The 24,501-nt window shown below is 54.5% G+C and overlaps 7 protein-coding genes across 7 annotated transcripts; 6 read left to right on the forward strand and 1 right to left on the reverse strand.

Annotated features, from left to right (window-relative positions):
* Positions 1-778: 778 nt before the first annotated feature.
* On the forward strand, positions 779-2,583 carry A1O3_02681 (uncharacterized protein; the record flags this gene model as incomplete). The annotated part of the gene is made up of 4 exons (XM_007732821.1): positions 779-1,004; positions 1,194-1,544; positions 1,729-2,116; positions 2,397-2,583. 4 exons carry the CDS (start codon positions 779-781, stop codon positions 2,581-2,583), a joined length of 1,152 nt encoding a protein of 383 aa, XP_007731011.1.
* Positions 2,584-3,852: 1,269 nt separating this feature from the next.
* Positions 3,853-5,355, forward strand: A1O3_02682 (uncharacterized protein; the record flags this gene model as incomplete). Its single annotated transcript, XM_007732822.1, has 1 exon — positions 3,853-5,355. One exon carries the CDS (start codon positions 3,853-3,855, stop codon positions 5,353-5,355), a length of 1,503 nt encoding a protein of 500 aa, XP_007731012.1.
* A 1,287-nt stretch (positions 5,356-6,642) lies between these two features.
* Positions 6,643-7,766, forward strand: A1O3_02683 (L-fuculose-phosphate aldolase; the record flags this gene model as incomplete). Its single annotated transcript, XM_007732823.1, has 3 exons — positions 6,643-6,904; positions 7,036-7,293; positions 7,387-7,766. The coding sequence occupies 3 exons, from the start codon at positions 6,643-6,645 to the stop codon at positions 7,764-7,766; spliced, it is 900 nt and encodes a 299-aa protein (XP_007731013.1).
* A 571-nt stretch (positions 7,767-8,337) lies between these two features.
* Positions 8,338-11,593, forward strand: A1O3_02684 (uncharacterized protein; the record flags this gene model as incomplete). The annotated part of the gene is made up of 7 exons (XM_007732824.1): positions 8,338-8,393; positions 8,476-8,701; positions 8,759-8,818; positions 8,879-9,169; positions 9,231-9,544; positions 9,604-10,891; positions 11,051-11,593. The coding sequence occupies 7 exons, from the start codon at positions 8,338-8,340 to the stop codon at positions 11,591-11,593; spliced, it is 2,778 nt and encodes a 925-aa protein (XP_007731014.1).
* Positions 11,594-12,890: 1,297 nt separating this feature from the next.
* On the forward strand, positions 12,891-15,106 carry A1O3_02685 (uncharacterized protein; the record flags this gene model as incomplete). The annotated part of the gene is made up of 5 exons (XM_007732825.1): positions 12,891-12,933; positions 12,989-13,776; positions 13,857-14,005; positions 14,062-14,424; positions 14,539-15,106. 5 exons carry the CDS (start codon positions 12,891-12,893, stop codon positions 15,104-15,106), a joined length of 1,911 nt encoding a protein of 636 aa, XP_007731015.1.
* A 1,974-nt stretch (positions 15,107-17,080) lies between these two features.
* A1O3_02686 (uncharacterized protein) lies at positions 17,081-18,617 on the reverse strand (the record flags this gene model as incomplete). The annotated part of the gene is made up of 2 exons (XM_007732826.1): positions 17,081-17,919; positions 18,236-18,617. 2 exons carry the CDS (start codon positions 18,615-18,617, stop codon positions 17,081-17,083), a joined length of 1,221 nt encoding a protein of 406 aa, XP_007731016.1.
* Positions 18,618-22,311: 3,694 nt separating this feature from the next.
* Positions 22,312-23,815, forward strand: A1O3_02687 (uncharacterized protein; the record flags this gene model as incomplete). Its single annotated transcript, XM_007732827.1, has 3 exons — positions 22,312-22,712; positions 22,934-23,189; positions 23,261-23,815. 3 exons carry the CDS (start codon positions 22,312-22,314, stop codon positions 23,813-23,815), a joined length of 1,212 nt encoding a protein of 403 aa, XP_007731017.1.
* Positions 23,816-24,501: the final 686 nt, after the last annotated feature.

Here is a 24,501-nt window from a genome sequence, read left to right on the forward strand (position 1 = left end):
CAAGCTCCTTAGTAACAGTCGTAGTACTGCATCTCCAAGAGGATCGCGTGTCTTTTGCCGTCCTGTCCTCCTACCTACTACACGCGCGTCGGATGAGGACTGAAGACGCGCATCGGATGAGGACTAAGGGCCAAGGATTAAGGGTTCATGATTGATGTGTAGTAGTGGATATGGTGATGATATGTGATAAGCAAACTTTCACCACTTCAGCTTCTGACTTGTCTTGTCTCGGCAAATCCAGTCCATACTACTGTAAGTACTAAGGAAGCACTAGTCAGTGCCATCTAGATACAATTACTCAGTAGCATCGTGTGCCGTCGCCCGTCGGGCCCTGGGAGCCAGGGGGGCGGCCGTGGCTTGTGCAATAAGTAGGGCGGATGATGCCATATTCCACATCTCCAGAAGAGAAGAGCCCAGTCTCCAGTCTCCAGTCTCCACTACCAAGCGAGACGGCATACAGTATACCTATAACTTGAAGTTGGGACGGCACAATAATACTACGCATATACATATACGCTGACAGTGTTGTATATTGGTGCTGAAGCTGAACTGTACATATACACAGACTCTGACAATACTGTCGCGGAAGCTGAACTGGTCTACGCGGGGCGACTGACCTGGTAGAGTTTCCCATCTTGTGTCATCACATCAACCAAATACGACCAGGTATCCCGACCAGGGCATAAATTATCATCAACGATCCCAAGACAACCCAGCACAATATACAACCTACAACATACAACACCAAGACAACCCAGCACAACATACAACATACAACATGGCTCCATCCGTGGCTCACGATGACATCGGAACCAGCCAGTCCACGGCCACGCCACAAAAACAACACCAACACCGCAAGCCATTGAAATTGAGCGGTGCCCTGGACCAGTTTGAACGCAGAGACCTGACTCCCGTGATTGGCACCGAGTTCAAGAATGTCAACCTGGTAGACTGGCTGAATGCTCCCAACTCGGACGAGCTGCTGCGAGACCTGGCCATCACCAGTAAGTTCCAGTGCCCTACGATTTCATTTATATTTATTTTTATACTGTGTTTGACCAAAATGCATTACGACCATCTACATACTACAAGTTTATACCACAAGCTCACAGAATGAATGAAACACTTTGTACCACAAGCTCACAGATGAATCAAACACTTTATACCACAAACTTACACAATGAATGAAACAGTCTCCCGCCGCAACGTCGTCGTCTTCCGCCAACAGGATGCCCTGGACAACGACCTGCAGAAGCAGCTGGTGCAGCGACTGGGCGAGCTGTCCGGCAAGCCCAGCACGTCGAAACTGCACATCCATCCGACGGTCAACATCGCGCCGGCCGACCAGGGCCAGGGCCAGAAGCGAGACAACGAGATCAGCGTGATCGACTCGACGCGAGGCCGCATCATCTTCAAGGGCGTGCAGGACCGCGAGGTCATCAAGTCCAGCAACATCGACCAGTGGCACTCGGACATTACGTTTGAGAGGGTGCCGAGTGACTATGCCGCCCTGCGACTGACCAAGCTTCCCGAGACAGGCGGAGGTATGTTACATATAATATCCATATATCCATACCGATCCAGAGTCTAGACTCCAGACCCCAGACCACAAACCACAGACCCCCGATGGCCAGTAGTACTGTACTGGTTGCATCTTACACACCAGCATCCTGTCACTGTCACGGTCGAATAACACTGGGTTACGGATTCCGGCTAACGTAACCCCAGACACCCTATTTGCATCAGGCTACGACGTCTACGATCGCATCTCGCCCCCGATCCGCTCGCTGCTGGAGTCGTTGACCGCCACGTACGGCCAGCCCAAGTTCGGCAAGGCCGCCGCCATCAACGGCTACAAGCTGTACGAACAGGAGCGCGGCGCGCCCGAGAACGTCGGCCCCCAGCTCGAGGCCATCCACCCCGTCATCCGCACCAATCCCGTCACGGGCTGGAAGTCGGTCTTTGCCGTCGGCCACCATGTGCAGCACATCAACGGCGTCACCGAGGAGGAGTCGCAGGCCCTGTTGAACTGGTTCCTACGCCTGATTGTCGAGAACCACGATCTGCAGGTCCGAGTGCACTGGGACAACCCGAACGATCTGGTGATTTGGGACAAGTAAGTTGATTTGCCTTGGGTTGGCTTGCCTGTCCTGTCCTGTCCTGTTGATTTGCCTTGCCTTGGTTTGCCCTGTCCTGTCCTGTGATTTGCCTTGCCTTGGCTTGCCCTGCCTATCCTGTCCTGTCCTGTCCTGTCCTGTCCTGTCCTGTCCTGTCCTGTCTTGCCCTGTCCTGTCCTGTCCTGTCTTGTCCTGTCCTGTCCTGTCCACCAATTTCCTCTGTTCTTCTTCATGGCCAACTCAGCCAAACAAAACTAACCACCCACCCACTCTCTATAGTCGGTCCACATACCATGCCGCCACACCAGACTATCAAGGTCTCGGGACACGAACGGGCCAGCGCGCCGTCAGCCTGGGCGAACGGCCATACTTGGATCCTCTGAGTTCGTCGAGAAGAGACGACCTGGCCCGTGAAGGGAGCAACATTGCGCTCTTGAAGCTGACGCCAGAAACGTTGGCTTCATAGGCGGGCTGGGCTACTGGTGGGGGTAGGTAGTAGTAGTATCTGATTCGACCCTGGCTGGTCATCCATGGAGTGACTGAATCGTCAGGAAGAGGAAGCATGAGGAAGATGAAGCGTCAGGAAGAGGAAGCATGAGCACGCGTGACATAAGCACGTGAATGAGGCATCGGGAAACCGCAATGGACCGTCAGGGAGCCATCAGAGCAGGTTAGACCAAACCTGACATGGATGTAATTGAATCACGCATGCGATACACAGGATCCGTATCGCCAAGGGAACTCAGTTGCTTTGCTTATCTGAACACATACAAGTCAAATCGACCCAAGGAGCTATAAAACCACAAATCTAAAATGAGTGCGGTTGAAAGGCTCCTTCCTGTTCTTGTTCCTGTTCTTATTCTTATTCTTGTTCTTATTCTCGTTCTTGTTCTCGTACCCGAACCTCGTATATATGGAAAGAACTTAGGGAGAGCCTTGGACCAGATCCACAGGGATAGGGGGATAGGGGTCAGAAGTATATAAACCAAAGGAGCGAGGATTCGAGACCAATCGACCCTTTCCTTTCGGTTGGCATTGGCGTTCGGGATGACTGACTACCTTTACGAAGTAGGCTAGATCTTTCATACTCCAGACTCCGCACAGTGGCCGGTGTTTCCGAGAAGTCGAACTCGAAGTCTAGCTGGGAATCAAAACGACAATATCCGTACATTGGCAATAATGATGGCTCATGACTAATGAATGGCAGGCAGACCGGCAAGGCCGATAACGGCGCCTCTCGGAGATTCTCGACGAGGGCAGGTTCCGAGACGAGGCCGGCCAACCCCCAAACGGGGAAGGCGGCAGACGGCAGACGCCAGAGCGAGATCCGAGGCCGATAAGAGTGCCTCGCAACCGCTGACAATGAGGGGTTGCGCCACTGGGCAGACTTTCGAGAGACCAAGCCCGAGGATGTGCTCGAAGAAAGTTGGAGTTTCTGGTCTCTGGCATCTCCATCTCCATCTCGAATGCGTCCTGACTACGACCACACCGTGTGTCGTCGACTTACCTTACCTAGTCTCTGTACTCCGTCCCGTCTACAGTACAGTGCTGTATCTATAGTTATTGTCGCAGGAATCAGGGCAGGAATTGCTTGCTTGCCATTCATATTCATATTCATATTCATATTTTGAATCGGCAAAAGTCAATTCATCATTGGCGCAGTTCAATCCCATCCATCCCTCTGATTTGGTTGATTGATTAATCGTCAACTTGGATTGACCCCCGGTGGCCTCTCATGTCTTTGTCTAATGGGACCGGGACCGGGACCGGGAATGATGTTGCCAACAACGATGGCAACGTCCCCGTCCCCGTCACCCGCATCTTCGCCGACTTCGTGGCCAATGTGCAGCCCGCCGCCCTGACTGCGCAGGTGCGAGACCGGCTGAAAGAGTTCCTGCTCGACTTCATCGGGGTCACGCTCGCGGCCAGCCAGACGTCAGACTCGACCGAACCCATCTGCCGGGCGGTGCGGGCGCTGGGCGGCCAGACAGACACGGACACAAAGAACAGCTCCAGCTGCACGGTGCTGGGCAAGGGGCGAGGCTGGACGCCGGCGTACGCGGGCCTGTTGAACGCCGCGCTCGGCCACTCGCTGGACTTTGACGACACGTACGCGCCGGGCACGCTGCATGCGGGCGTGACGGCGTTCGGGGCGGGCTTGAGCCAGGCGGAAGTGCTGAGCCACAGCGACATCGACACCGACATTGACATCGACCGTTTCCTGCTCGCCGTCGCCGTCGGCTACGAAATCACATGCCGGCTGGGCCGCGAGCTGGGCAACGAAGCGTACGCGCGCGGGTTCCACAACACGTCGACGGCGGGCATCTTCGGCGCGGTGGCCACCATCGCCGTGCTCAAGCGGCTGCCGGCGGCGACGGTGGCAGACGCCTTCGGGCTCGCCGGGTCCAAGGCGGCCGGGTCGATGCAGTACCTGGCCAACGGCAGCTGGAACAAACGACTGCACCCGGGGTTCGCGGTGCACGACGCCTTTGTGTGCGTGGCCCTGGCCGAGGCCGGCGTGGTCGGCGCCGCCAGCATCCTCGAGGACGCCAAGTTCGGCTTCCTGCACGCCTACAGCCCCAAGCAAGACAAAGACCTGCACTATCTGGTCGCCGATCTGGCCGTGCGCTGGGAGTTCCTTGAGACCTCGCTGAAACCCTTTCCGGCCTGTCGCATGACCCACGGGTTCATCGAGCACGCGGCCAAGTTGGGGCGGGACCGGGACAGCGACAGAAGCCAGAGTCTGGGCCCTCCCCAAGTCAAAAGAATCACTCTGTCCCTGAGCCCCAACAACCTCCTCGTCGTCGGCGCCCCCACCCCTAACAAGATCCACCCGGAGAACATGGTCGACGCCCAGTTCTCGGCCTACTTCACCACGGCCAACAGTTTCCTGTACGGCTCGGACAACGGCGTGCGGTGCTACGAGCCCGACCGGCTTCGCGACCCGGCCATCCGCGCCCTCGCCGACAAGATCGTCTGCGTCGCCGACCCGTCCATCAAGCAGTTCGGCTCCAAGATCCGCGTCGAATACGCCGACGGCCACGGCGACCCGGTCGAGGTCGACATCCCCTATCCGCTGGGCGAGGCTCAGCATCCCTTCACCAGGGACCAGGTCGACGCCAAGTTCTTCAGTCTGGTCAATCCCGTGCTAGGGGAGGAGCGCGCCCGTAGGATCAAGAGTGTGGTCGATGACATTGAGAAATATACCGTTGTCGAGTTGTTGGGATTGTTGTATTAGCCCTACAGCTTGTATTGACCCTGCAGATTGCAGGGAGAGGTCAGAGGATATAGAAACAGAACAGAAGAAAAGCAAGAAGAAAGGAAGAAAGGTCCGCGATCGTGACTGTGGTTGTGACTGGATCTGATGAATCAAATGGCACACACACACACACACACACACACACACACACACACACATACACATATACATACCATGTAAGTATATATGTATGGTCCACTGCAGGGATCAGGATGCACGAGCAGGATGCATGATGCAGGATGCATATCTGGATTTATCGCATAGCGGATGACATGGGGTATGTAGATACAATCACATACAAAGATACCAACTTACTGGGTCTCTGCTCAATCCGGCTTTTCTATACTCCATATAGCACTCGTATACGCGGTCAATGCCTGGACGGCAGGACAGTACATTTCCGGATGTCGGAAGACACTGGCAGTACATTCTAGGATGCCAAAGTCTCCATGGCATAGGGTTAGGGTTCGGGCTAGGGGTACATACATAGTATGAAGCATGTCCGGCAGATGTAGAGCCTAAGCCCTCCAGTCTCTTTAGACAGTGGGATGGCCGAATTAGGTCCAGACCTCGTCCAGTCAAGACCACGTCCGTCAAGACCTCGTCCAGTCATGGGCACTGACTCTCCAACGACGTACGGAGTACAAAGAAACGAGATAACATGCACTCCATTGGCGTCCATATCCCTCCATGTGGAGTTCAGGGGTTACTAGATTATTTCAAAGGTTGAAATATTCCATGTTCGCTATCAAAGGGGTACGGGGGGAGCCCAGACTATACAGTATGCCTATACCTATACCTAGACTCCGTATTAGCCCTCTGGTTAAGAACAAGGCTGGGAATGCCCAAGTTAGTGCCTAAGTTTGATATATGGAGTTGACCGCACCTGGAGAAGGCCGAACGCTCTCCTCCTTACATATCCCCTCACCTCTTCACTCCCCCCCCCCCTCCCAAGCCCATGCCCGTGCGATTTGGCGGCGACCATCTTCTAAAGACTGAGGTGGATGTGGATTCCAATTCAATACCCACCAGCCAAGAAGATCCAATGCTTGAATCCGAATCCCACGCCTCTGGGAGACAAAAAAACACTGGGCACGCAGATTTGCACCATGTCACCTTTTTGACCCCGAGGCTTGCCCGTCACGCAAACAAGGATCTCGAGAGAGGCTTCTGTTCGCCAACACCAAGGAGAGAGGCTTTTGTTCACCAACACCAAGGAAAGAGCTGTGTTTTCATCCCTTGCCCTCACGCTGTTCAGTGTCCAGCATGTCTACGACTACCACCACCACATCTCCCGCCACCCCTGTCTCACAATCGTCCAAGGCTGTGGCCCCAGCTGCCGCACCCCGCTCGGCCCTGAACACGACATCCGAACCTTCATCTGGGCGCCGGCGGCTACACTACATTCCGACGCCAGCGACCAAAGAGGAAGAACGAAGATGGCAGCTCGAGCATATGGCCGGAGCGTTTCGAGTCTTCGCCAAACTCGGATATGCAGATGGTTCAAGCGGACATATTAGTCTTCGAGGTAGGGCTTAGGGGTTTCGAGGCATACGCCTTACTCCTTCCTGGTTGCCTCTCCCACCACCACCGTCATACTCCTTACTCTTTCCTGGTGACCTCCCCCGTCAGTGTGCTTACTCATCTTGGAGCCTGCAGACCCTGTTGACCCGAACACCTTCTGGATCAACCCCTATGGAGTACATTTCGGCATGCTGAAGGTGTCCGACATGGTGCAGGTCGACGAGGACGGCAACCAAGTGGGCGGCAACAACCAGCCCGTCAACACTGCCGGGTTTATCATTCACAGCCAGATCCACAAGGCGCGTCCGGACATCAATGCGGCATGTCACATGCATAGTCCGTACGGTCGAGCTTGGTCGACGTTCGGCAAGCCCATCGAGATGTTGAATCAAGGTGAGAGCGAGAGCCTTTGATTTGCCGGGCCTCTAACTGGCAGGAGTTCGTTGTGTTTCCTTCCGTTCTGACTCTGACCTGCTCTCGATCCAGACTCATGCATGTTCTACAACGATTTGGCCGTCTACGCCGGGTTCGGAGGCGTGGTCTTTGCCAAGGAGGAGGGAGCGCACATTGCCGCCGCCCTGGGGCCGACCAACAAGAACATCATCCTGCAGAACCACGGCCTGTTAACGGCTGGGGGCACGGTCGATGAAGCCGCGGCTTTCTTCATTGCCCTGGAACGGGCGTGCCAGAACCAAGTCATCGTGACCAACATGGTCGCGTCGAACCACGTCACAAAGACCTATGTCGGCAAGGAGGAGGCCGAGTACACCAAGAAGCAGACCGGCTCTCCCGAGGTCATGTACATGCAGTTCAAGCCCGAGTACGAGTTGATCTTGAAGGAGACTGGCGGCGACTTTCTCGATTGAGGACATGCAAGGTGTTTCACACCCCCTGTCTGCATTTATTGCGTTCTTGACAGTGCCCATGATTTTGATCTTTCTTCTTTCTTCTTTCTGCATTCTTGTTTCTTGTTTCTTGTTTCTCGTTTCTCGTTTCCCATCCTCAATCAATTAATGGGTGCGCACCGTCTTGTCGCCAGTACAAGGAAGGCTACGTCACGTGGCTTGGTGGCTGACCGCTTTACGCGTCTTCATTGGATCTCGGCGCGTGATATTGATATTGGCGTTGTCACATTTTACCATCCCTGTGCCTGTGCCTGCGCCTGCGTAGCGCCCCCCTCCCGCCTCCTCCTCTCCTCCTCTGGACGGCGGTGCTCAGCCTGACAGCATGAGCCTCGCAGCTGCCAAGCGGCCCTTCCCTGCCCTGCCGCTGCACGGCTCGAGATGTCTCAGTTGTCGACCTTGTCACAGTCCCGGCGGTACTTGGTACTTACAGGCCACCTGTTACCATGACCTTCTTTGAGGTGGGTAAAAACTGTCTTGACCTCAATCCTACTGGTACTGGATTGTCGATGCTGGATGTTGGACGCTTCTCGGGATGGTGCTCTCCATTGTGTATTCTCCCGTAGATGTCGTCGCATCGCCCGCCGTTGAGTAAGTCCCTCCTCAAGGCTCGAGAGGTGTCGCCAGCCACTGCTCAGGCTCTTTATTAACGGAAATCTGACCCTGACCTTAGTATTGTGGCCGTCCACGGCCTGGGCGGCGACGCCATCCACACTTGGACACACCCAAAGTCCAAGGCCATCTGGCTGAAAGACTTCCTCCCCGCGCAGATCCCGAATGCGCGTATCATGACCTTCGGCTACAATGCGGCCATGGCGTTAGGACAGTCGACGGCGGAAGTGATTGATCATGCCAGAAGCTTGTTGGCTAGTTTGGTGGACAAGAGAGAAGAGCCGGAGGTGCAGAAGATCACCAATATGAACCCAAGAAGGAAGAAGATGTTGATACTGTGCTAGGAGATCCAGCGTCCACTGATATTCATTGCACACTCTCTCGGCGGAATCGTGGTCAAACAGGTATCTCAGCGGCCAAACTCGGGGGAGGGTGATTTCATCTGATGGCTGATCGGTCCGCAGGCTCTGCTACAAGCACGGCTAGAGTCACGGTACCACTGCATCAAGGATGCCACGCGAGGTCTCATCTTCCTCGGCACGCCTCACCGTGGCAGCGAGAAGGCCACGTACGGGAAAGTGCTGGCGAATGTGGCCCAGTTTGTGACCTCTCGACCCCCGGCACGTCTCTTAAAGGCGCTCGAAACGAACTCGGCGACCCTTCAGCGGCTGACCGCCGATTTCCGCCATCAGTTACCCGACTACCAAGTGTACAGCTTCTATGAGCAGCGGCCGATGAAGGGCTTTTCCAACCTGGTATGGGGCATCCCAAAACCGTGTGTTATCAGATTTGTGCCTAATCTGAATCGGGAGCTAGATTGTCGAGAAGTATTCCGCTCTCCTCGACGTCAACCACGAGGAACAGATTCCGGTCGACTCGGATCACAGTGCAATGTGCAAATTCGAAACCGAGAGTGACGATACCTTCGAGAAGGTCTACAAGAGAGTCAGGCGGATGATGAAGACAGAACCGCCGCCGAAGGCCGTCGACCCGGCAGACAGCCAGTCAACCTTGGTTCCACATCCACCAGTGGACGACCCGTACCACGCCCTCCCTCCCTCGGTCGGTGATTCCGGTTCCAGTCCCAGTCCCAATTCCAACTCTAGCGACCCAACTGCCAGCAACTCACTGTATGGATCCGGCAAGTGACAGCGGATACAGGGTTCATGAGATACTGACGAGGGTGCAGGACTGTGGCTGATCTCGCGCTTCAAATCCCGACGTTCCTCTCGGATTTCGCCAAAGTGATGAAATGCATCCAAGACGTGCAGAAGGAGTATATTGTGCCTCCCACGTTGATGGCTTCGGTGGCGGCGCAGTGCCACGGAATCCAGACCGCGATGGCCCGACTCCAGCGACTCGACGTTCAAGGAGCCGTGGCCTTCAAGAACGAGCACCAACGCATCGTCCACGTGCTGCAAACCATCGTCATCGGCTGCAAGGGCGCGCTGTCCCTGATCGAGGAGTATATTCTGGATTTCCGCGCCACGGCAGGAAAGCAGATTGCGAACCAGGAGAAGATCGACGCAAAGTTGGAGGCGGTCTGGAAGGGCGAGGACATTGAGGAGCTCCTATCGCAACTGGACGGATACCAAACCGGGCTCACCAATCTGTTGGTCGTCTCGCAGAGTACCTCGATCCACGAAATACACTCGCTCCTCACCGACCAGATCTTCGCGCTCGACGACTTGATCGAGCGATCTCGGATATCTTGGAACAAGAAACCTTCGACCATGACGCCGTCCGGCTCTCTCCGGTTCAGCATCCTGACTCACAGCGACAACTTTTCCACCACAGCCATACACACGGATCGAGAATGTGACGAGACGCCTGAATCGTTGATGCCGCTGGATCATGAGATTGCCAACTCGAGAGCCTATAGGCGGGTCATGTTTCGAAACCTCCGTCAACGATCCAGAGGCATCGGCATCGACGCGGCTCGGACCATGCAGAAAAAGACGGCCGCCAGCTCTCCTCTCCCGACCATAGCTTCAACCAGTCAGGAATCTCTCGTACACAGCTCCGACGGAACGATATCACGGTATTCTCCCCTGGGGGGCGAATCATCCAACTATAGTAACAGCAACAGCAACAGCAACATCCACAGCATTCAAGTCCAGGTGCAACAGCCGGATGGGCCTGTCAATCGACTTGACACAGAGGGAATCGCAAGTCGCACCTCAACTCCAACTCCGACGAACATGTCTCTTGGACTCACGAGTGGACTCATGATACAGCGCCCACAGAACAGACCAAGAAACTTTTCTCGACTCGATTGGGTGCCCAGGCAGCCCGAGCAACACCCTGACACTGTCTCGTCTTTGCCTGCTGCAGAGTCGGACCTTGCGTTCCCAGTCTCCGACGACAAGGCCGTTAGTGGTCCAGAAACGAGCAGCTCCTCGTCAGCCGCGCGTCAACTGTATAAATTGATTCTCCTCGGCGGCGGTGCGGTGGGGAAGTCTCCGCTCGTACTTCAGGTGAGTCGACTGTAGTGCAGGCCCATGTTCAGGTGGCAGGTCGCATAGTTCCCATCGGCTGTATTCTGCATCTGTAGATCCAAGCCAGTTGAGAGCCGAGTCCTGAATCGCGAGTGTCGAGTGTCGAGTCCTGAGTACTGACTGACCTCTGACCACCAGTTTCTTCATCCCGGAATGATCTTTGCTTCGGGGGATAATTGGGACCCGACCATCGAGGACAGCTACCGGGCCGAGTGCAGTGTGGACGGCAAGCGCGTGTCTCTCGACATCGTCGACCACTCGGGCCAGATGGAGTATTCGGGCCTGTGGGAGGAGCATATCCGGACGTGCGACAGTATCATGCTCGTCTACAGCATTACGTCGCGCAGCTCGTACGAGGAAGTGTTGTATTTCATCGAGCAGATCCCTCGGCTCCATCAGACTCTGAATCGGAACGACGAGCGCCTGCCCCTAATCTTGGTGGGCAACAAGTGTGATTTGGGAGGGCACCGGGAGGTGTCGACGGCCGAAGGGCAGAGCCTGGCCGACAATATCATGTGTCCGTTCTTCGAGACATCGGCCATGTCCAACATCAATGTGCAGGAGGCCTTTCATGAAGCCGTTCGGGAGATTCAAAGAAGTCGCGAAAGTTTTATCGACTGGATGATCGGCAGCTTTGCGAGGGCCACCGGACGCCTGCACTTGAATCTACGAGGTGTATAGGTGTGGAAGGACGAGATGAGTATATTTTATATGGAATATAAAATATAAATACAAGTTGGATAGTTGTTCATATAAAATATAAATACATGTCAGAAAGCTGGCAATTTCAATTTCACCAACTACCTTCCTCTGTGGCTCTGGACGTCTCACCCTGCATGCACATGAAGAGGGCACAGCGACTGGGACAGACTGGGACAGACGAGCCTCTATCTTCGAAAGGCCTGCTGGCGTTCATGAGATCACCATGAGTTACAGGAGAGGGACACGGGCTTGATTACGGACTGCCACTGCCACTGCCACTGCTTTGGGCTGATGGGGAGCTCAACCTTTTGACTGTTCAAGCCTATCCAGACCTCCAGACATCCACACATCCAGACATTCAGACATCCAGACATCCAGACCCGGCCAGAAACCGGCCAGAGCCCCGAGAAGCCTCATCGGCCTACAGATGCCTGAAGGTCGGCGTCGAGTTGCCACTGGGAAGAGATTTGACTTGCTAGGCAACAATGATATAACCGTGTCACTGCGCCCAAGATGACGACGCCTTTGTTCGACACTATTGCTGAGGTATGGGGAATATCGTGTACGCCAAACCTTGCGATGACATGTCTGCATATGTACATGCCTTTTAGTCTTTTTCAAAAGAGCGCTATCGATCGGAGTCTAAGCAGGCTAGGCGTCGACAGGGTGGTATAGTGCGAGGCATGTCTACAGACTGGAAGCACACGCTGGGACACGGACCCAGCCCGTCGAGGCGCGGACATGTCCTCTCAGCCTCTACTACTCTCGTCACACGGCATTACACACTGCAAACTTTGACTTGTGGCGTAGTCAAGCTATTGCCAACCTAGTTCAAGCTTTGACGATGGGGGCTATTCAGAGGGCTGACACGAATACTTCCACCGAAGCAGCGGTCCGCCTGCTGCAGTAAGGCTCCCAAGGCCTCCTGCCCCGGTGGAAAGTTGGATGGAGACGGATCGGCATAGCAATACCTCAGTCAGTCTCTTTTCGCGAGACTACGCGTCATACTCCAGCATCGCCATCATTCTGGTGGTTCCTCTCCCACAACCCACTTCGTGGTGGCTTGCTCTAAAGAAAGCATTCCCATTCCCAACCTACGAGCGGTCGGCTGATGCGGAGTGGCAATGGAGGGCCTGAAGACAGGATATAACGCAAAACCAGAGCAGAGACCGATTATAAAGATGTGCAACCCTTCAGGAAGGGCTGGCCGGAGATATGTATCTATCCCTAGCCCTTCCTCCTGTGACCTGATCAACAGCAAGAGAGGAGACCGAAAATGTACCTGCATTACTTCAACACTCTTTGCTTCCTCGCATTGGGTATGTGCCTGTGCCTGGACTGGTATTGTCGGACGTGCACCTAACCCGCCTCTAGGGATCGTTTCCGGCTCGCTGGCTGTCAACTTCACCAGCTACGCTCCTCTGCGCACAGAGTGTCCTGCACACCAACAATGGATCCGTCCAGCAAATGGCCTGTCTTCGCAAGAGGCGACTTGGGTGCAGGGACGTAAGTCGGTCGTCGTCGAGGCCTTCAGTGCCTACCTGGACCGTCTCAACATCACCGGCTTAGATGTCCCGAAGCTGGTCGACGCAATGAAGAAGGACAACAATGCTGGCGTGCCTACCCTGTCGGTCGCCATCAGCGGAGGAGGCTGGCTCTCTGCAATGACCGCCATCGGAATCCTGCGTGCATTCGACTCGCGCTTCCCCGACGCCATCACCCAGAAGACCGGAGGGCTCCTCCAGAGCTTGACCTATATTACAGGATTGTCGGGCGGGGCATGGCCGGGCATGTCTCTGTCGACCTACAACTTCCCAACCATCAACGACCTGGTTGCCGACTGGCATACTGACATCGACCGAGTTTTTAACCCTCCCAACAACTCGGTCTACGCCGCCAATGACTCGGAGCTATTCCTAGATGTTGCAGCTAAATACAAGGCCGGGTTCAATGTCAGCGTGGCCGACTTTCTAGGGCGTGCGTATAGTTATGAATTCCTGCCCCCTCCTCATGGAGGCTTGAACGTGACGCTGTCGGGAATCAGAAATCTGACCAACTTCCGGAACCATTCGGCGCCTCTACCGTTGTTTGTCGCCAACCGACTCTCCGACGACGACGTGGAATTCTTCGGCATCAAGGTGCCTTACTCGAACAGCACCATTGTACGTCCCGTGGCCTGGGCTTCGCTCTCGGCGAGACCAAAACGCAATCTGGAGAGGACAAAGAACTGACATGTCCATAGTTTGAGATGACCCCGTTCGAGTTCGGCGCCTGGCAGGCTTCGGCTGGTGGTGCAACTGGATTTCTGCCCACCGAGTATCTCGGGACGACGCTTTACAATGGCAGCGTGACAAACAGCTCTGACTGTGTGGTGGGCTTCGATCGGGCGAGGTATGCTCTGTGCTTTCTTGTGGCTGGCACGAGGCATGACTAACAACGTTGCTCAGTTACATCCTCGGCATCGCCGCCGGTGCATTCAATTTCTGGTACATTGAATCCAAATCCAATGGGACTTTGGCACAATTCTCCAAGCGATCGGACCTGCCGGAAACGCCGGCCGTGCACCGCTATGACCGACGCGCTGCCATCTTTCCGTCCACGGTGGTCAATGAGGTTCTGGCGGCGTACGAGGAATACTTCAATCTGTCCACCACCCAGTCCATGTACCCATCTGTCCCGAACCCATTCGCCGGCCTACCGGGGTCCGAGGGACCTGAACCAGAAAGTCTCCTACTCGCTGACGGATCCGAGTCTGGACAATCCATCCCCTTCTGGCCGCTTATCCAGCCGGCACGAAAGGCCGACTTTATGTAAGTCTTCTTCGACTCGAATTTTGCTGCTTTCCAGTTTGCGCCACATGCTTTAACTTTACCCGAGGTGGTCGATCATGTCTTGAGCTGACGGGTTTTGTTTCTAATCTCCAGCGTTTCATGGGACAACGACGGCGACCAAGCGCCGTACAACTGGAACAACGGCACGAATCTGTACAACACGTACATTCAGGCTCGACGGGCCGGGCTGGCGTTTCCCGAGGTTCCTCCCCCGGCGACTTTTATCAAGCGTAACTACACGAGCAAGCCGGTGTTCTTCGGCTGCGACACGCAGTACACGACGACGCGGAACGCCTCGAGTCCGATTGTGTTGTACTTGACCAACACCCCTTACAGCGCGTACAGCAACTTCACCTGGTTCAAGAGCACGTTCACGCCCGTGCAGACGCACGAGCTCCTGGTGAATTCCTTCGACATTGCCACACAGGGCAACGGCACGCTCGACGCCGATTGGGCCCAGTGTCTCGGTTGTGCCGCCATCGATCGGAGTCTGACCAGGCTGGGCATCGACCGGGTGGCACAGTGCGAGGCATGTCTGCAGAAGTACTGCTGGGACGGCACCTATGAAGCCGAGGGTGACCTTCCGGTGGTGGATCCGTCGTTGAGACTGCACCCGAACGTCAGCTTCGCCGAGTGGAACGCCACGCATCCATTTACATGAGGGTGGCCGGGGAAAGGAGAGCAAGGGACCATGAGAGTGGCCTAGGAATAAGGACTATAAGGAGCAGACCAATGGACCATGAGAGGGTGGCCTGGGAATAAGGACCAAGGAGGAGACCAAGAGGACCATCACGAGCACGGTATTGGAAGAAGATCATTACCAGTGATGGTATTGTTACTGTATACAGTGAAAGCGAAAAGCGAAAGCGAAAAGAGACAAAAGCAATGCCACGGACGACAGTAGTGATTGAGATATCCTGTCACCATGCTGTATGTATATCATATGCCTGACTCATCAATCTCTTACTGAATATGCCTTTGCCCGAATTATTGAATTGTTCCTACTGTTCCTGTCACTGTACTCTCGTCGTATATATCTACCTCCGCCTGAGACTTATATCTTTACTACCTACTGCCTGATACTGATACTGATACTGACACTGATTCCGAGTCACTGCCGCTTCGTCCACATCCACATCCGCATCTGGTGTCGAGTTCGAGTTCGAGTTCTGCCATTGCCATCCCGGATCTGCCAGAGCAGATGGTCTTAGACGATGGCTTGTAAAGCTAGTCAGACTATCTTTCGTGTAGAGACTCTATTTCGAAACGCTTCGTGACTGCGTCTGGGTCTGCTCACTCCTAACTCGTTTGTCTGTTCGTGTGGGGGTTGTCTAGGTAGTATCTCACTCGTTGCATTCTGTTCCTCTTCCTGTTCCATCCACTGCACTGCATGACGCAACGTCCGGCATCGACATAGACATAGACCCGTCCCCGACACTGATATGATATTGATACTGGCACTGATACTGATTGACCATCGACTCGCTCGCCCGCCTCGACGTCGAACTGGTGAGGATGTTGAGGATGTTGAGGAGTATGAATTCGGAAGGACGCCTGCTCTCCTAGCAGCACAACATCAACATCAACATCAACATTGAGTTCTACCGCAACATCGGTGTCGGTGTCGGTGTCGGTGTCGGTGTCGGTAGGACCAGAGTGTTCTCTCTGGATCGTGGACCTGGCTGTTGTTCTCTCTGGATCGTGGACCTGGCTGTTGTTCTCTCCGGATCGTGGACCTGGACCTGGACCTGGACCTTGACCTGACCAGGACGTCGATGTTTCCTTTCCTTTTCTGGTCAAGGATCTGGTGGGTGGTGGCACCCTCTGCATTCGTCGTTTCCTTTCCTTTCTGCCTTCGTCGTCTCCTTCCTGCATTCGTCGTCTCCGTTCTGCATTCGTCGTCTCCGTTCTGCCTTCGTCGTCTCCTTTCTGCCTTCGTCGTTTCCTTTTCGCATTCGTCATCTCCTTTCCAGCAAGAGTCGACACACAGCTGTGGTGGAAACTAGGATATCGCAATCGCATCTCGTGCAGCGGATGGATGCTTCGGCGGTGGGAATTCCTCGAATCACTGAGTCGATACTTGGATTCAGGACAGCGCCGTTGGTGTCCTCGTCCCAGTTCCAGCCCCTACCCCGTCACCGTCATCGTCAATGAATGTTGTAGCAGTCTAAACGAGACGCCCCGTCACCGTCGATGCTGTAGCAGCCCCAAAAAAACGCCTCCGTCACCGTCAATGCTGTAGCAGTCTAAACGAGACGCCCCCGTCACCGTCAATCCTGTAGCAGTCTAAATGAGACGCCCCCGTCACCGTCAATTCTGTAGCAGTCTAAACGAGACGCCCCGTCACCGTCAATCCTAGTAGTCGAAACGAGACGCCAGCAGCTGAGCTGGCTTAGCTGTATTGACCGAAGAAGGATTCAGTCTGGGTGTGTCGTGGAGTGTCGTGCCGTGTCGTGCCGTGCTGGTCGGGTCATTGGGTCACCACCACCACCACCACCATCGGCGTTCGATTATCATCCCTTGATCTTGTAAAGTATGAAGAATCTTCTGCATTCACCAATCATAGATATCTTTTATGGTCGAGGTATTTTCCCTTTCCCATTTCTTTTCGGCGAGAATCAGAATCCTCTCGGGATCAAGATTGTTTCTCCTTCTCTTTCTCTTTCTCCTTTTCTTTCTCTATTTCCTTCTCCTTCTCCTTCTTCTCGGGCTCTGACTCTGCCTTCGAATCTGGCTTCGAATCTGGTTTTGGCTCTGACTCTGCCTTTGCCTCTGCCTTTGCCTCTGGCTTGTGCTGTTCGGCAGGCCCCCCTGCAGCTTGCGGGGCATACCAGCTCCGGCCGAAATGATGCTGGACATATTTCTCGCCATAGGCAGGATCCCCCGCATGGCTGTGTTTCTGATTCCCGGCGAAGCCGTTGATGGGCAGGATCAAGACGTCGCCGTAGAGCTTGGGCTCCTTCTGCTCGTGAAACGAGTCCCAGGTGACGTTCTGGCCCTGGTCGCGCAGCACCTGCAGCACGACGTCGGTGATCATGCCGGGCCCCGTGGCTTCCAGCACCTCGCCCTTGTCGAGGGTCAGGTCGGCCATGGTGACGCGTCGGCGGCGGGCGATGAACTCCAGGTTGCTCATGACGCGCTGGACGGCCAGCTCGAAGATCGGGTGGCCGGGCTTGGACATCAACGTCCACTGGCACAGGCCGATGGGCCGCACGAACATCGGGTACGTGTGGTCGTCGTACTCGATGCCGACGATCGCGTTGACCGTGTTGGCCCCGAGGTCGATGGGGATCCAGCGGTCCGGGTGCACCAGCATCGACGTGTCGATGTCGCTGTACACCCCGCCCGCCGCCAGCATCACCAGGTAGCGGAGAAAGTCGGCCCTGAGCACCGGCACCGCCAGCTCGTCCCAGAAGTGCACGATGCCCGGTCGAGAGGCGAAGCTGTCATGGACGAATTGGTCGGCTTCGTCGTCTGTAGAGGAGGGAGGTAGGTCAGCTTGGGTTCTCGTTCGACGACAAAGGAGTCGGTCAGCTCAGTTTGGGCATAAGATCGCAAGATACTGAAAGGAAAGGTCTTGGTTCTCGTTCGATGATAGATAGCAACAGCTATGGCAGTGTCGAGTTGGGTGGACTGAGTTGACCTGATCTGTGCGGCCGAGAGCAAGACCTGACACTAGGCAACCAATGCAAACCAGAGGAAACCAGATGAAACCAGAGGAAACCAGGGGAAACACAGGCGCAGGAGGGAACTAGAGGAATTCGCCAACACATCTCGCGAGATATCTTACCACTCAAGAAATTATACTGAAACCCCTGCACCTTCTTCCACGTCTCCGCCTTGTCGGCGTACCGTTCTCTCCCCTGCTCGCTGGCCGTCTGCCACACGATCCGGGGAAACCTGGACGGAAACTCCTGCGAAGGCACGAACGTCGACTCCAGTGCCTGTGCAAGATGCTGGCTTTCGTCCACCTCGTCCAACTCGACCCGCGGCCGTGAGATTGGAATGCCGAGGTTGCTGTCGTCGTCGCCGTTGCCGTTGGCCTGAGCCGTTTTCGGTCGCGGCAGGTGTGACCACACGTTGACCCGGGTGGCATGGAGAGACCAGTACAGGATGCAGATGATGATGATGGTCGCGGCCCAGTAGCGCGTGAGGTGGGTGCCCGAGACCATTTTGACTGTGGTTGTGGTTGTGGTGTCGGACAGTTGCAGTTGGGAGTGTGATGTTGATGGTGTCGGACGGTTGAGAGATGTGATGTTGAAATGGTGAGATGACTGAGACTGTTTGCACAGGTAGGTAGGTGCTCACTTCAGTTCAGTCGATTCAGTGACTGGGACTGACGGCACGGCACTGGTCTTGGGGAGTGACAAGGTCCAATGATGGAATCGGCAGTGAGTAACAATGTCCAATGATGGAATCGGCAGCCAACCCCCAGACTCAGGTTGTCGCTGAGGAGTTGACGAGGCCGTAGAGGGTGGCACGGCTGTTAAGGATCCCGTCGACAGCCACGACACGGCCTCAATGGCGGCGCACTGTACTGCAGAAGACCAACGTTGGTGCAAGACAATCGTGATCGAATTCGAACCTCGAACCGTATGTGTTGAGCGTTGAGCGTCGAGCGTCGAGATGCAGTGGACAAACACCCTCAACCTTCCCACTTCCGACTGGACAGTCTCCAAGAGCGATGGCTTGTGTATCCAGAGTACCTATGTATGCAATGTGCACTCACTGTACGGATACAGCGTACACTGTACAGGAAAAAGAAATGCTTACTTTGGCTTGCTCGCTTGCCCCGCTGCCTGGCTGCCTTTCCACAAGTTCGGACTTCAGGGGTCAGTGGTGCTAGTATTCAGTGTCCAGTGTCCAGTGTCTGCGATAGTACAGTATCCGTCCTGTGGACTCTGTAGGGCTGCCATTCTGTAGGGGGTTTAGACTGTCAAATAAGTTCATACAGGAATGGGAAGTCGAGCCCGTCAACGCCAACGCCTCCCAGTGGGCCTTCGCCATCGCCATCTCCATCTCAACCTAGTGATAGGCGTCCTAGCTGTGGACACGGTCCGGGCGTTGGGACGAACGTTTGTTCTACATTACAGTAGCTTGCACATGCCACATGCAGGTACAGACAGGTACGGTAGAAATGGTATATTCAGAACACGTAGAGGACACTTACTAGCTACTTATCGATACTTTTATCGTCTGTACCTAATCACTGTGTACAATGTTCATATAGATAGATAGGTCCTCTACCACGTGTACTGTATCACGCCACGTCCGCGGTCTCGCAGTGTAGTAATGATGATGATATCAATCAATGGACGGCAATAAGATTATCATGATGAATGGACATGACATGTCGGGAGCGCCGCCCCTAGACTTGGGGGGCCTGGTACGGAGTACATACATAAACAGAAAGGAAAGGGAAAAGGGACGGAACGCTAAGATCGGCCAGGCTCGCATTCGCATCCGTTTTGAACCTCAAACCCGAAAGCCGACCCCCGAAACGTGGCAGTCTCCAGACATCCATCACTGAAGCCTTATGTACATACCTTAATGTACAGTAGTACAGGACTCCATCTCCGGACTACAGTGTGTTGTGTACAAAGTATGTGGTTGACAGTGACAGCCGGGCTGGACACTGTACGGAGTATCCGTATTTGCGCCACCCAGTCCCGACAACTCAGAGTGGTTTTTGAGCCACGAGAATGCCCATGAGACAGATCTCTGTGCTATAGTAAACCGAACCGTGGTTAGGGGTAGGTATCTAGGTAGTTAGGGTTGGTGCACACCTGTCAGACGCCAGCTGCCAGATGACTGGCTGAGCTGTCACACTGACAGTTCTGGTTAGGACTATTATTAGTGTTAGGGGTTGTACGGACAGGCCGAGCGAATAAAGGGGTTTGGGATCGAGGCTTTTTAGGTGTGGGTGGAGGTGTTACAGTAGCTTAGGCCGTGGAAAAAGGGGTAAGTTTTCTTACAGCCCGTACAATCTAGATCCGTCAGGTTTTCCAGCCGATCGCGGAGGAGGAGGGGCCGGCTTGATTACCATCACTGTATGCACGCTACACATATTAATAATTACTCTGAGAATCGGTCAGTACTCAGCTCAGAGGCTTTTTAGGGTAATTGAATTGGGATAAGGCTTATTTTACTGAACGGCGTTGTACGGATACAGTATCCTGCATACAGTGGCGTCGTTCACTGTACTCTGTACGGATAGTATGTAGTACCTCCCCATCATATCATGCTTCATTCTTCAGCCGCTCGAGGCGGCAGAGCACCGAGAACGAACCAACAGTCGTGGCTGTCACTGTCAAAACTGCCAATATCAATGTCAAGTTCCAGCCTGGCTCTGGATCCTGGCTCGGCTCCTGGGATGTACTGTACGAGTAGCATGGACAGTGTACGGAGCATGTACTTAACTGTAACTGTATCGTTGACAGCCTTGTTTGACAGCGCCGAGGGCTCAGGGTTAGGCTCAGGGTCAGGGTCAGGCTCTCACACGCCGCAGACAGTATCCGTACACCAACTCCCTATCCTAGAATTACAGATGTTGAAGGTTGAAGGTTGAAGGTTGAAGGTTCAGCGTCCAACGTCCAGCGTTCAGCTCAGTGTTCAGTTCAGCGTCCAGCGTCCAGCGTTCAGCTGTACGAAGCATGTAGAAAAGGAGGCGTCGAGGAGTCCCGAGGCTGGCTGACTCCTGAGGCTGTCAGTTTATTAGTTTGCTTTCGAAGCAGTAGTACTAGTATCCACCAGCCAGCCATACTACTACTTAGCACTATGTCCGTCCCGCCTCCCCTTCTTAATCAAACAAAATGCTCAGTTCACTGCTTACAGTACGTTGTAAAGTACAAGTCTATGGGCATGCAGTCCCTCCTGCCTGCCATCTGGCCAGAACGTCCGTCTCCTTTCGGCGGTGGCGGTGATCCACAGGGCTCCCATCCCCCCCCTCTCTCTTCCTAAGCGTTCAGGCGCCGGACTCCACTTTCAAGTTTCCAGTTTTCAGTTTCCTATACTCCGTCCTCTGTACGCCTAGGCTACCGCTACTTCTGTAAGCTCCAGCAGGAGGACAAGTGAGAAAAATTGGGACAGATTACAGTACGTAGTTTCAGAGTGTAACCCACACAATCCTAGTAATAGCAATTAGTACCTAGGTGCCCAATGTACGGATACTGTGTCTGTATCTGTCTATGTCTCTCTCTGTACGTGTGTGTACGTGTACGTGTACTCCGTACATGAACGCGTTTTGTCTATAGTTTCCACTCTCGCCTCCCATTCGACTAATACCACTACCACTACTACCCTTGTCCCTTGTATACTTATTCACTCCATACTATTTCATCTACGATCTAAGATCTGCTATCTGCTATCTACGATCCAGTTAATTAGTTACTTATCTATAACCTTGTGCGCCGGGGTCTGCACTGCACGCTTGATCTTGATGACGATATTCTCACATTATTAGATCTCCCCCCTGACCCTTGTCCCCTGCCCTGCCCTACCCCCGTGAAGACAAGACACACCGCAGACAAGACACACCGCACTCTTCCCATGACGAGCCTCTCACTACCGGACCGCCAGATGATGTCTTTATGACGAGACCGGACGAGGACGAGGGCCAGGACCAGGATCAGCATATACCCAGAGACGCGGTGCGCGTCTGAGAGGGAAACGAGCGGGCCAAGCCAAAGAAAGGGAAACGGGCCAAAAGAGAAAGAGAGAGAGAGAGAGAGAGGGACACGGACCAAAATAAACGGAGGGAGACTGGCTAAAAGAGAAAGAGAGGGAAAAAAAGACGGCGGTCAACAGTGTATACTGAAAACTGAAAGAAAGTGAATGGGCCAATTCGAGGCCCTCCCCTCTCGCAAAATGATCACCCTCGGCAGTCTTGTGGGCAAGACCAACATCAAAATCATCAGCATCGTCACCACGCTGGTATTCATGAGCACGGTGATGATGGACCTCGTGGGCCGGATGGGACAGCCACCACCACCACCCCCAAACATGCTGGATGGCCAGAGCCACAGCCACAGCCGGTCGAGTCGCGGGCGCTCCGGCATTGGGAAACTGTCCATGCTGTACGGCGAACCGAACTCGCTGTACGAACGGGCATTGGCGGCGCATCTGCCGCACAACAAGCAGTTTGGGTACAGCATGTACGTGCTGAGAGAGAAGACGCTGCCGGGATACTGGTCGAAGCCGGCCTATATTCTGGACCAATTGCTGGCGGAGCTGGCGTTGCCTGAAGAGGAGCGTTTGCAGTGGCTGGTGTGAGTACTCGTCCTGATCCAATGCCTATTTTTACATTTACAGTATTCCCCCTCCTGTCTTGTCTATTTCTACAGTTACAGCATTTCCCCTCCAATATCTATTTCTACATTTGCAGTATTCCCCCTCCTGTCTTGTCGCAGAAGGGCGTTCCCTCGACAAAAAACAAACTCTTGTTGCTGGTGGCGTGGCTGACCTGGGCTTGACTTTTGCTCCCGTGCAGATGGTTCGACGGCGACACCGTCCTGATGAACCCCAAAATTCCGCTCGAGATCTTCCTTCCGCCGGACGAGGCGTGGAGTCACGTCCATGCGCTGGTGACCAACGACCACCGAGGCCTCAACAACGGCGTCTTTTTCCTGCGGGTTCACGAATGGTCGGTCTGGCTGATGACGGCCTGTTTGGGCACCGAGATCTTTGACCCGGACATTGACTTGGAGTTTGGCGATCAGTCGGCCATGGGCATGTGGTTGAAGAAGGTAGGACTCTCACTCTCATCCCAGAACGATGGTTTGGTTGATTTGATGCTGATGCGCTCTCCGATAACCAGGACCGGTTCCGCAACAACACCATGCATGTGCCCCAGCGTTGGTTCAACGCGTACGCCGGGTATCGCGGTGAGACCGACGGCCTCTTCGCCGACCCCATGGCGCCGCAGACCAAGTTCCGGCACAACTCGATCAAGGAAGGGGACTTGCTCGTGCATCACGCCGGGCACAAGTCTCTGCGCGCGCAACGGATGGCGCCGTGGATGGACGTGGCCGAACAACACCTGCCCACATGGGAGCTGGACCTCAACCAGACCACGTACGAACAGGAGATCCGCGACTTTTGGGCCAAGGAGGCGCCACAGGAGAAGAAACGCATGGACGAGCTCATCAAGAAGGAAGACCAGAAGGCGCAAGAAAAGGCCAAACAAAAGGAAGCCGCGGCACAGAAAAAGCAGAAGGAGAAGGAGGACGAGGCTAAGAAGGAAGATGAGGCCAAGAAGAAGCAGGCTGAAGCCAAAAAGGCCGACGACGCGAAACGGAAAGAGTTGGATATCGACCTCGCCCTCGAACTCGAAGACGAGGCCGATGCGCAGACGGTGGACGATGAAAGCTAGAGAGAGAGGGAGAGGGAGTGGGAATTGAAGTTGAGGTCGACGTCGACGGGGCTACACTGACGCATATGCTGCTCGATGTCGACGGTGCTACTACGACCACTACTACTAATGAGTGACGACGACCCTAACCACAAGCCTGATGTTCTTCGGCTTACACATAGATCTGGAGTAGATATCTGTTTCGACCTCAGGGACTGTCCCCAGGCAAGGTTGAAGGCCGCCAGGCAAGACAGTGACCCTATTGTACACTACAGTATACGGATACTCTGTACTCTGTATTCTGGCATAGTATTTGTTTGTCCCAGGCACGAGTGACATGAGCACAACTTAGGCAGCAAATATCAAACATCAATACGATCTGCCCACCCACGGGGGAAGCGTCCCAAGCTCGCGTAGGGAGCAGATTTCTCAGTCCAAGAACAGCCAACAAAAGAACGGCCAACAAAAGAGCAGCCTGTGGCTCCTTGGCCTGTGGCCTGTGGCCTTTTGCAGTTCCACGTCGACACGAGGTACCAGGGACAAGATGTTCTGACAGCTTGACGTGGCCTGGACTTTCGAGGTCGCAGGGCCATGCACCACACCATGCTGTGAGTGACCACTGTCCACTGACTACTGACTACTGACCGCCGACTGTCATCAGTGTCTGGCAGGCGACGGCACGTCACGGCAGATCAAGAGAATGCTAA

This window comes from Capronia epimyces, assembly GCF_000585565.1.
Source record: "Capronia epimyces CBS 606.96 chromosome Unknown aczIQ-supercont1.2, whole genome shotgun sequence".
In the NCBI taxonomy this organism is placed as follows: Eukaryota; Fungi; Ascomycota; class Eurotiomycetes; order Chaetothyriales; family Herpotrichiellaceae; genus Capronia; species Capronia epimyces.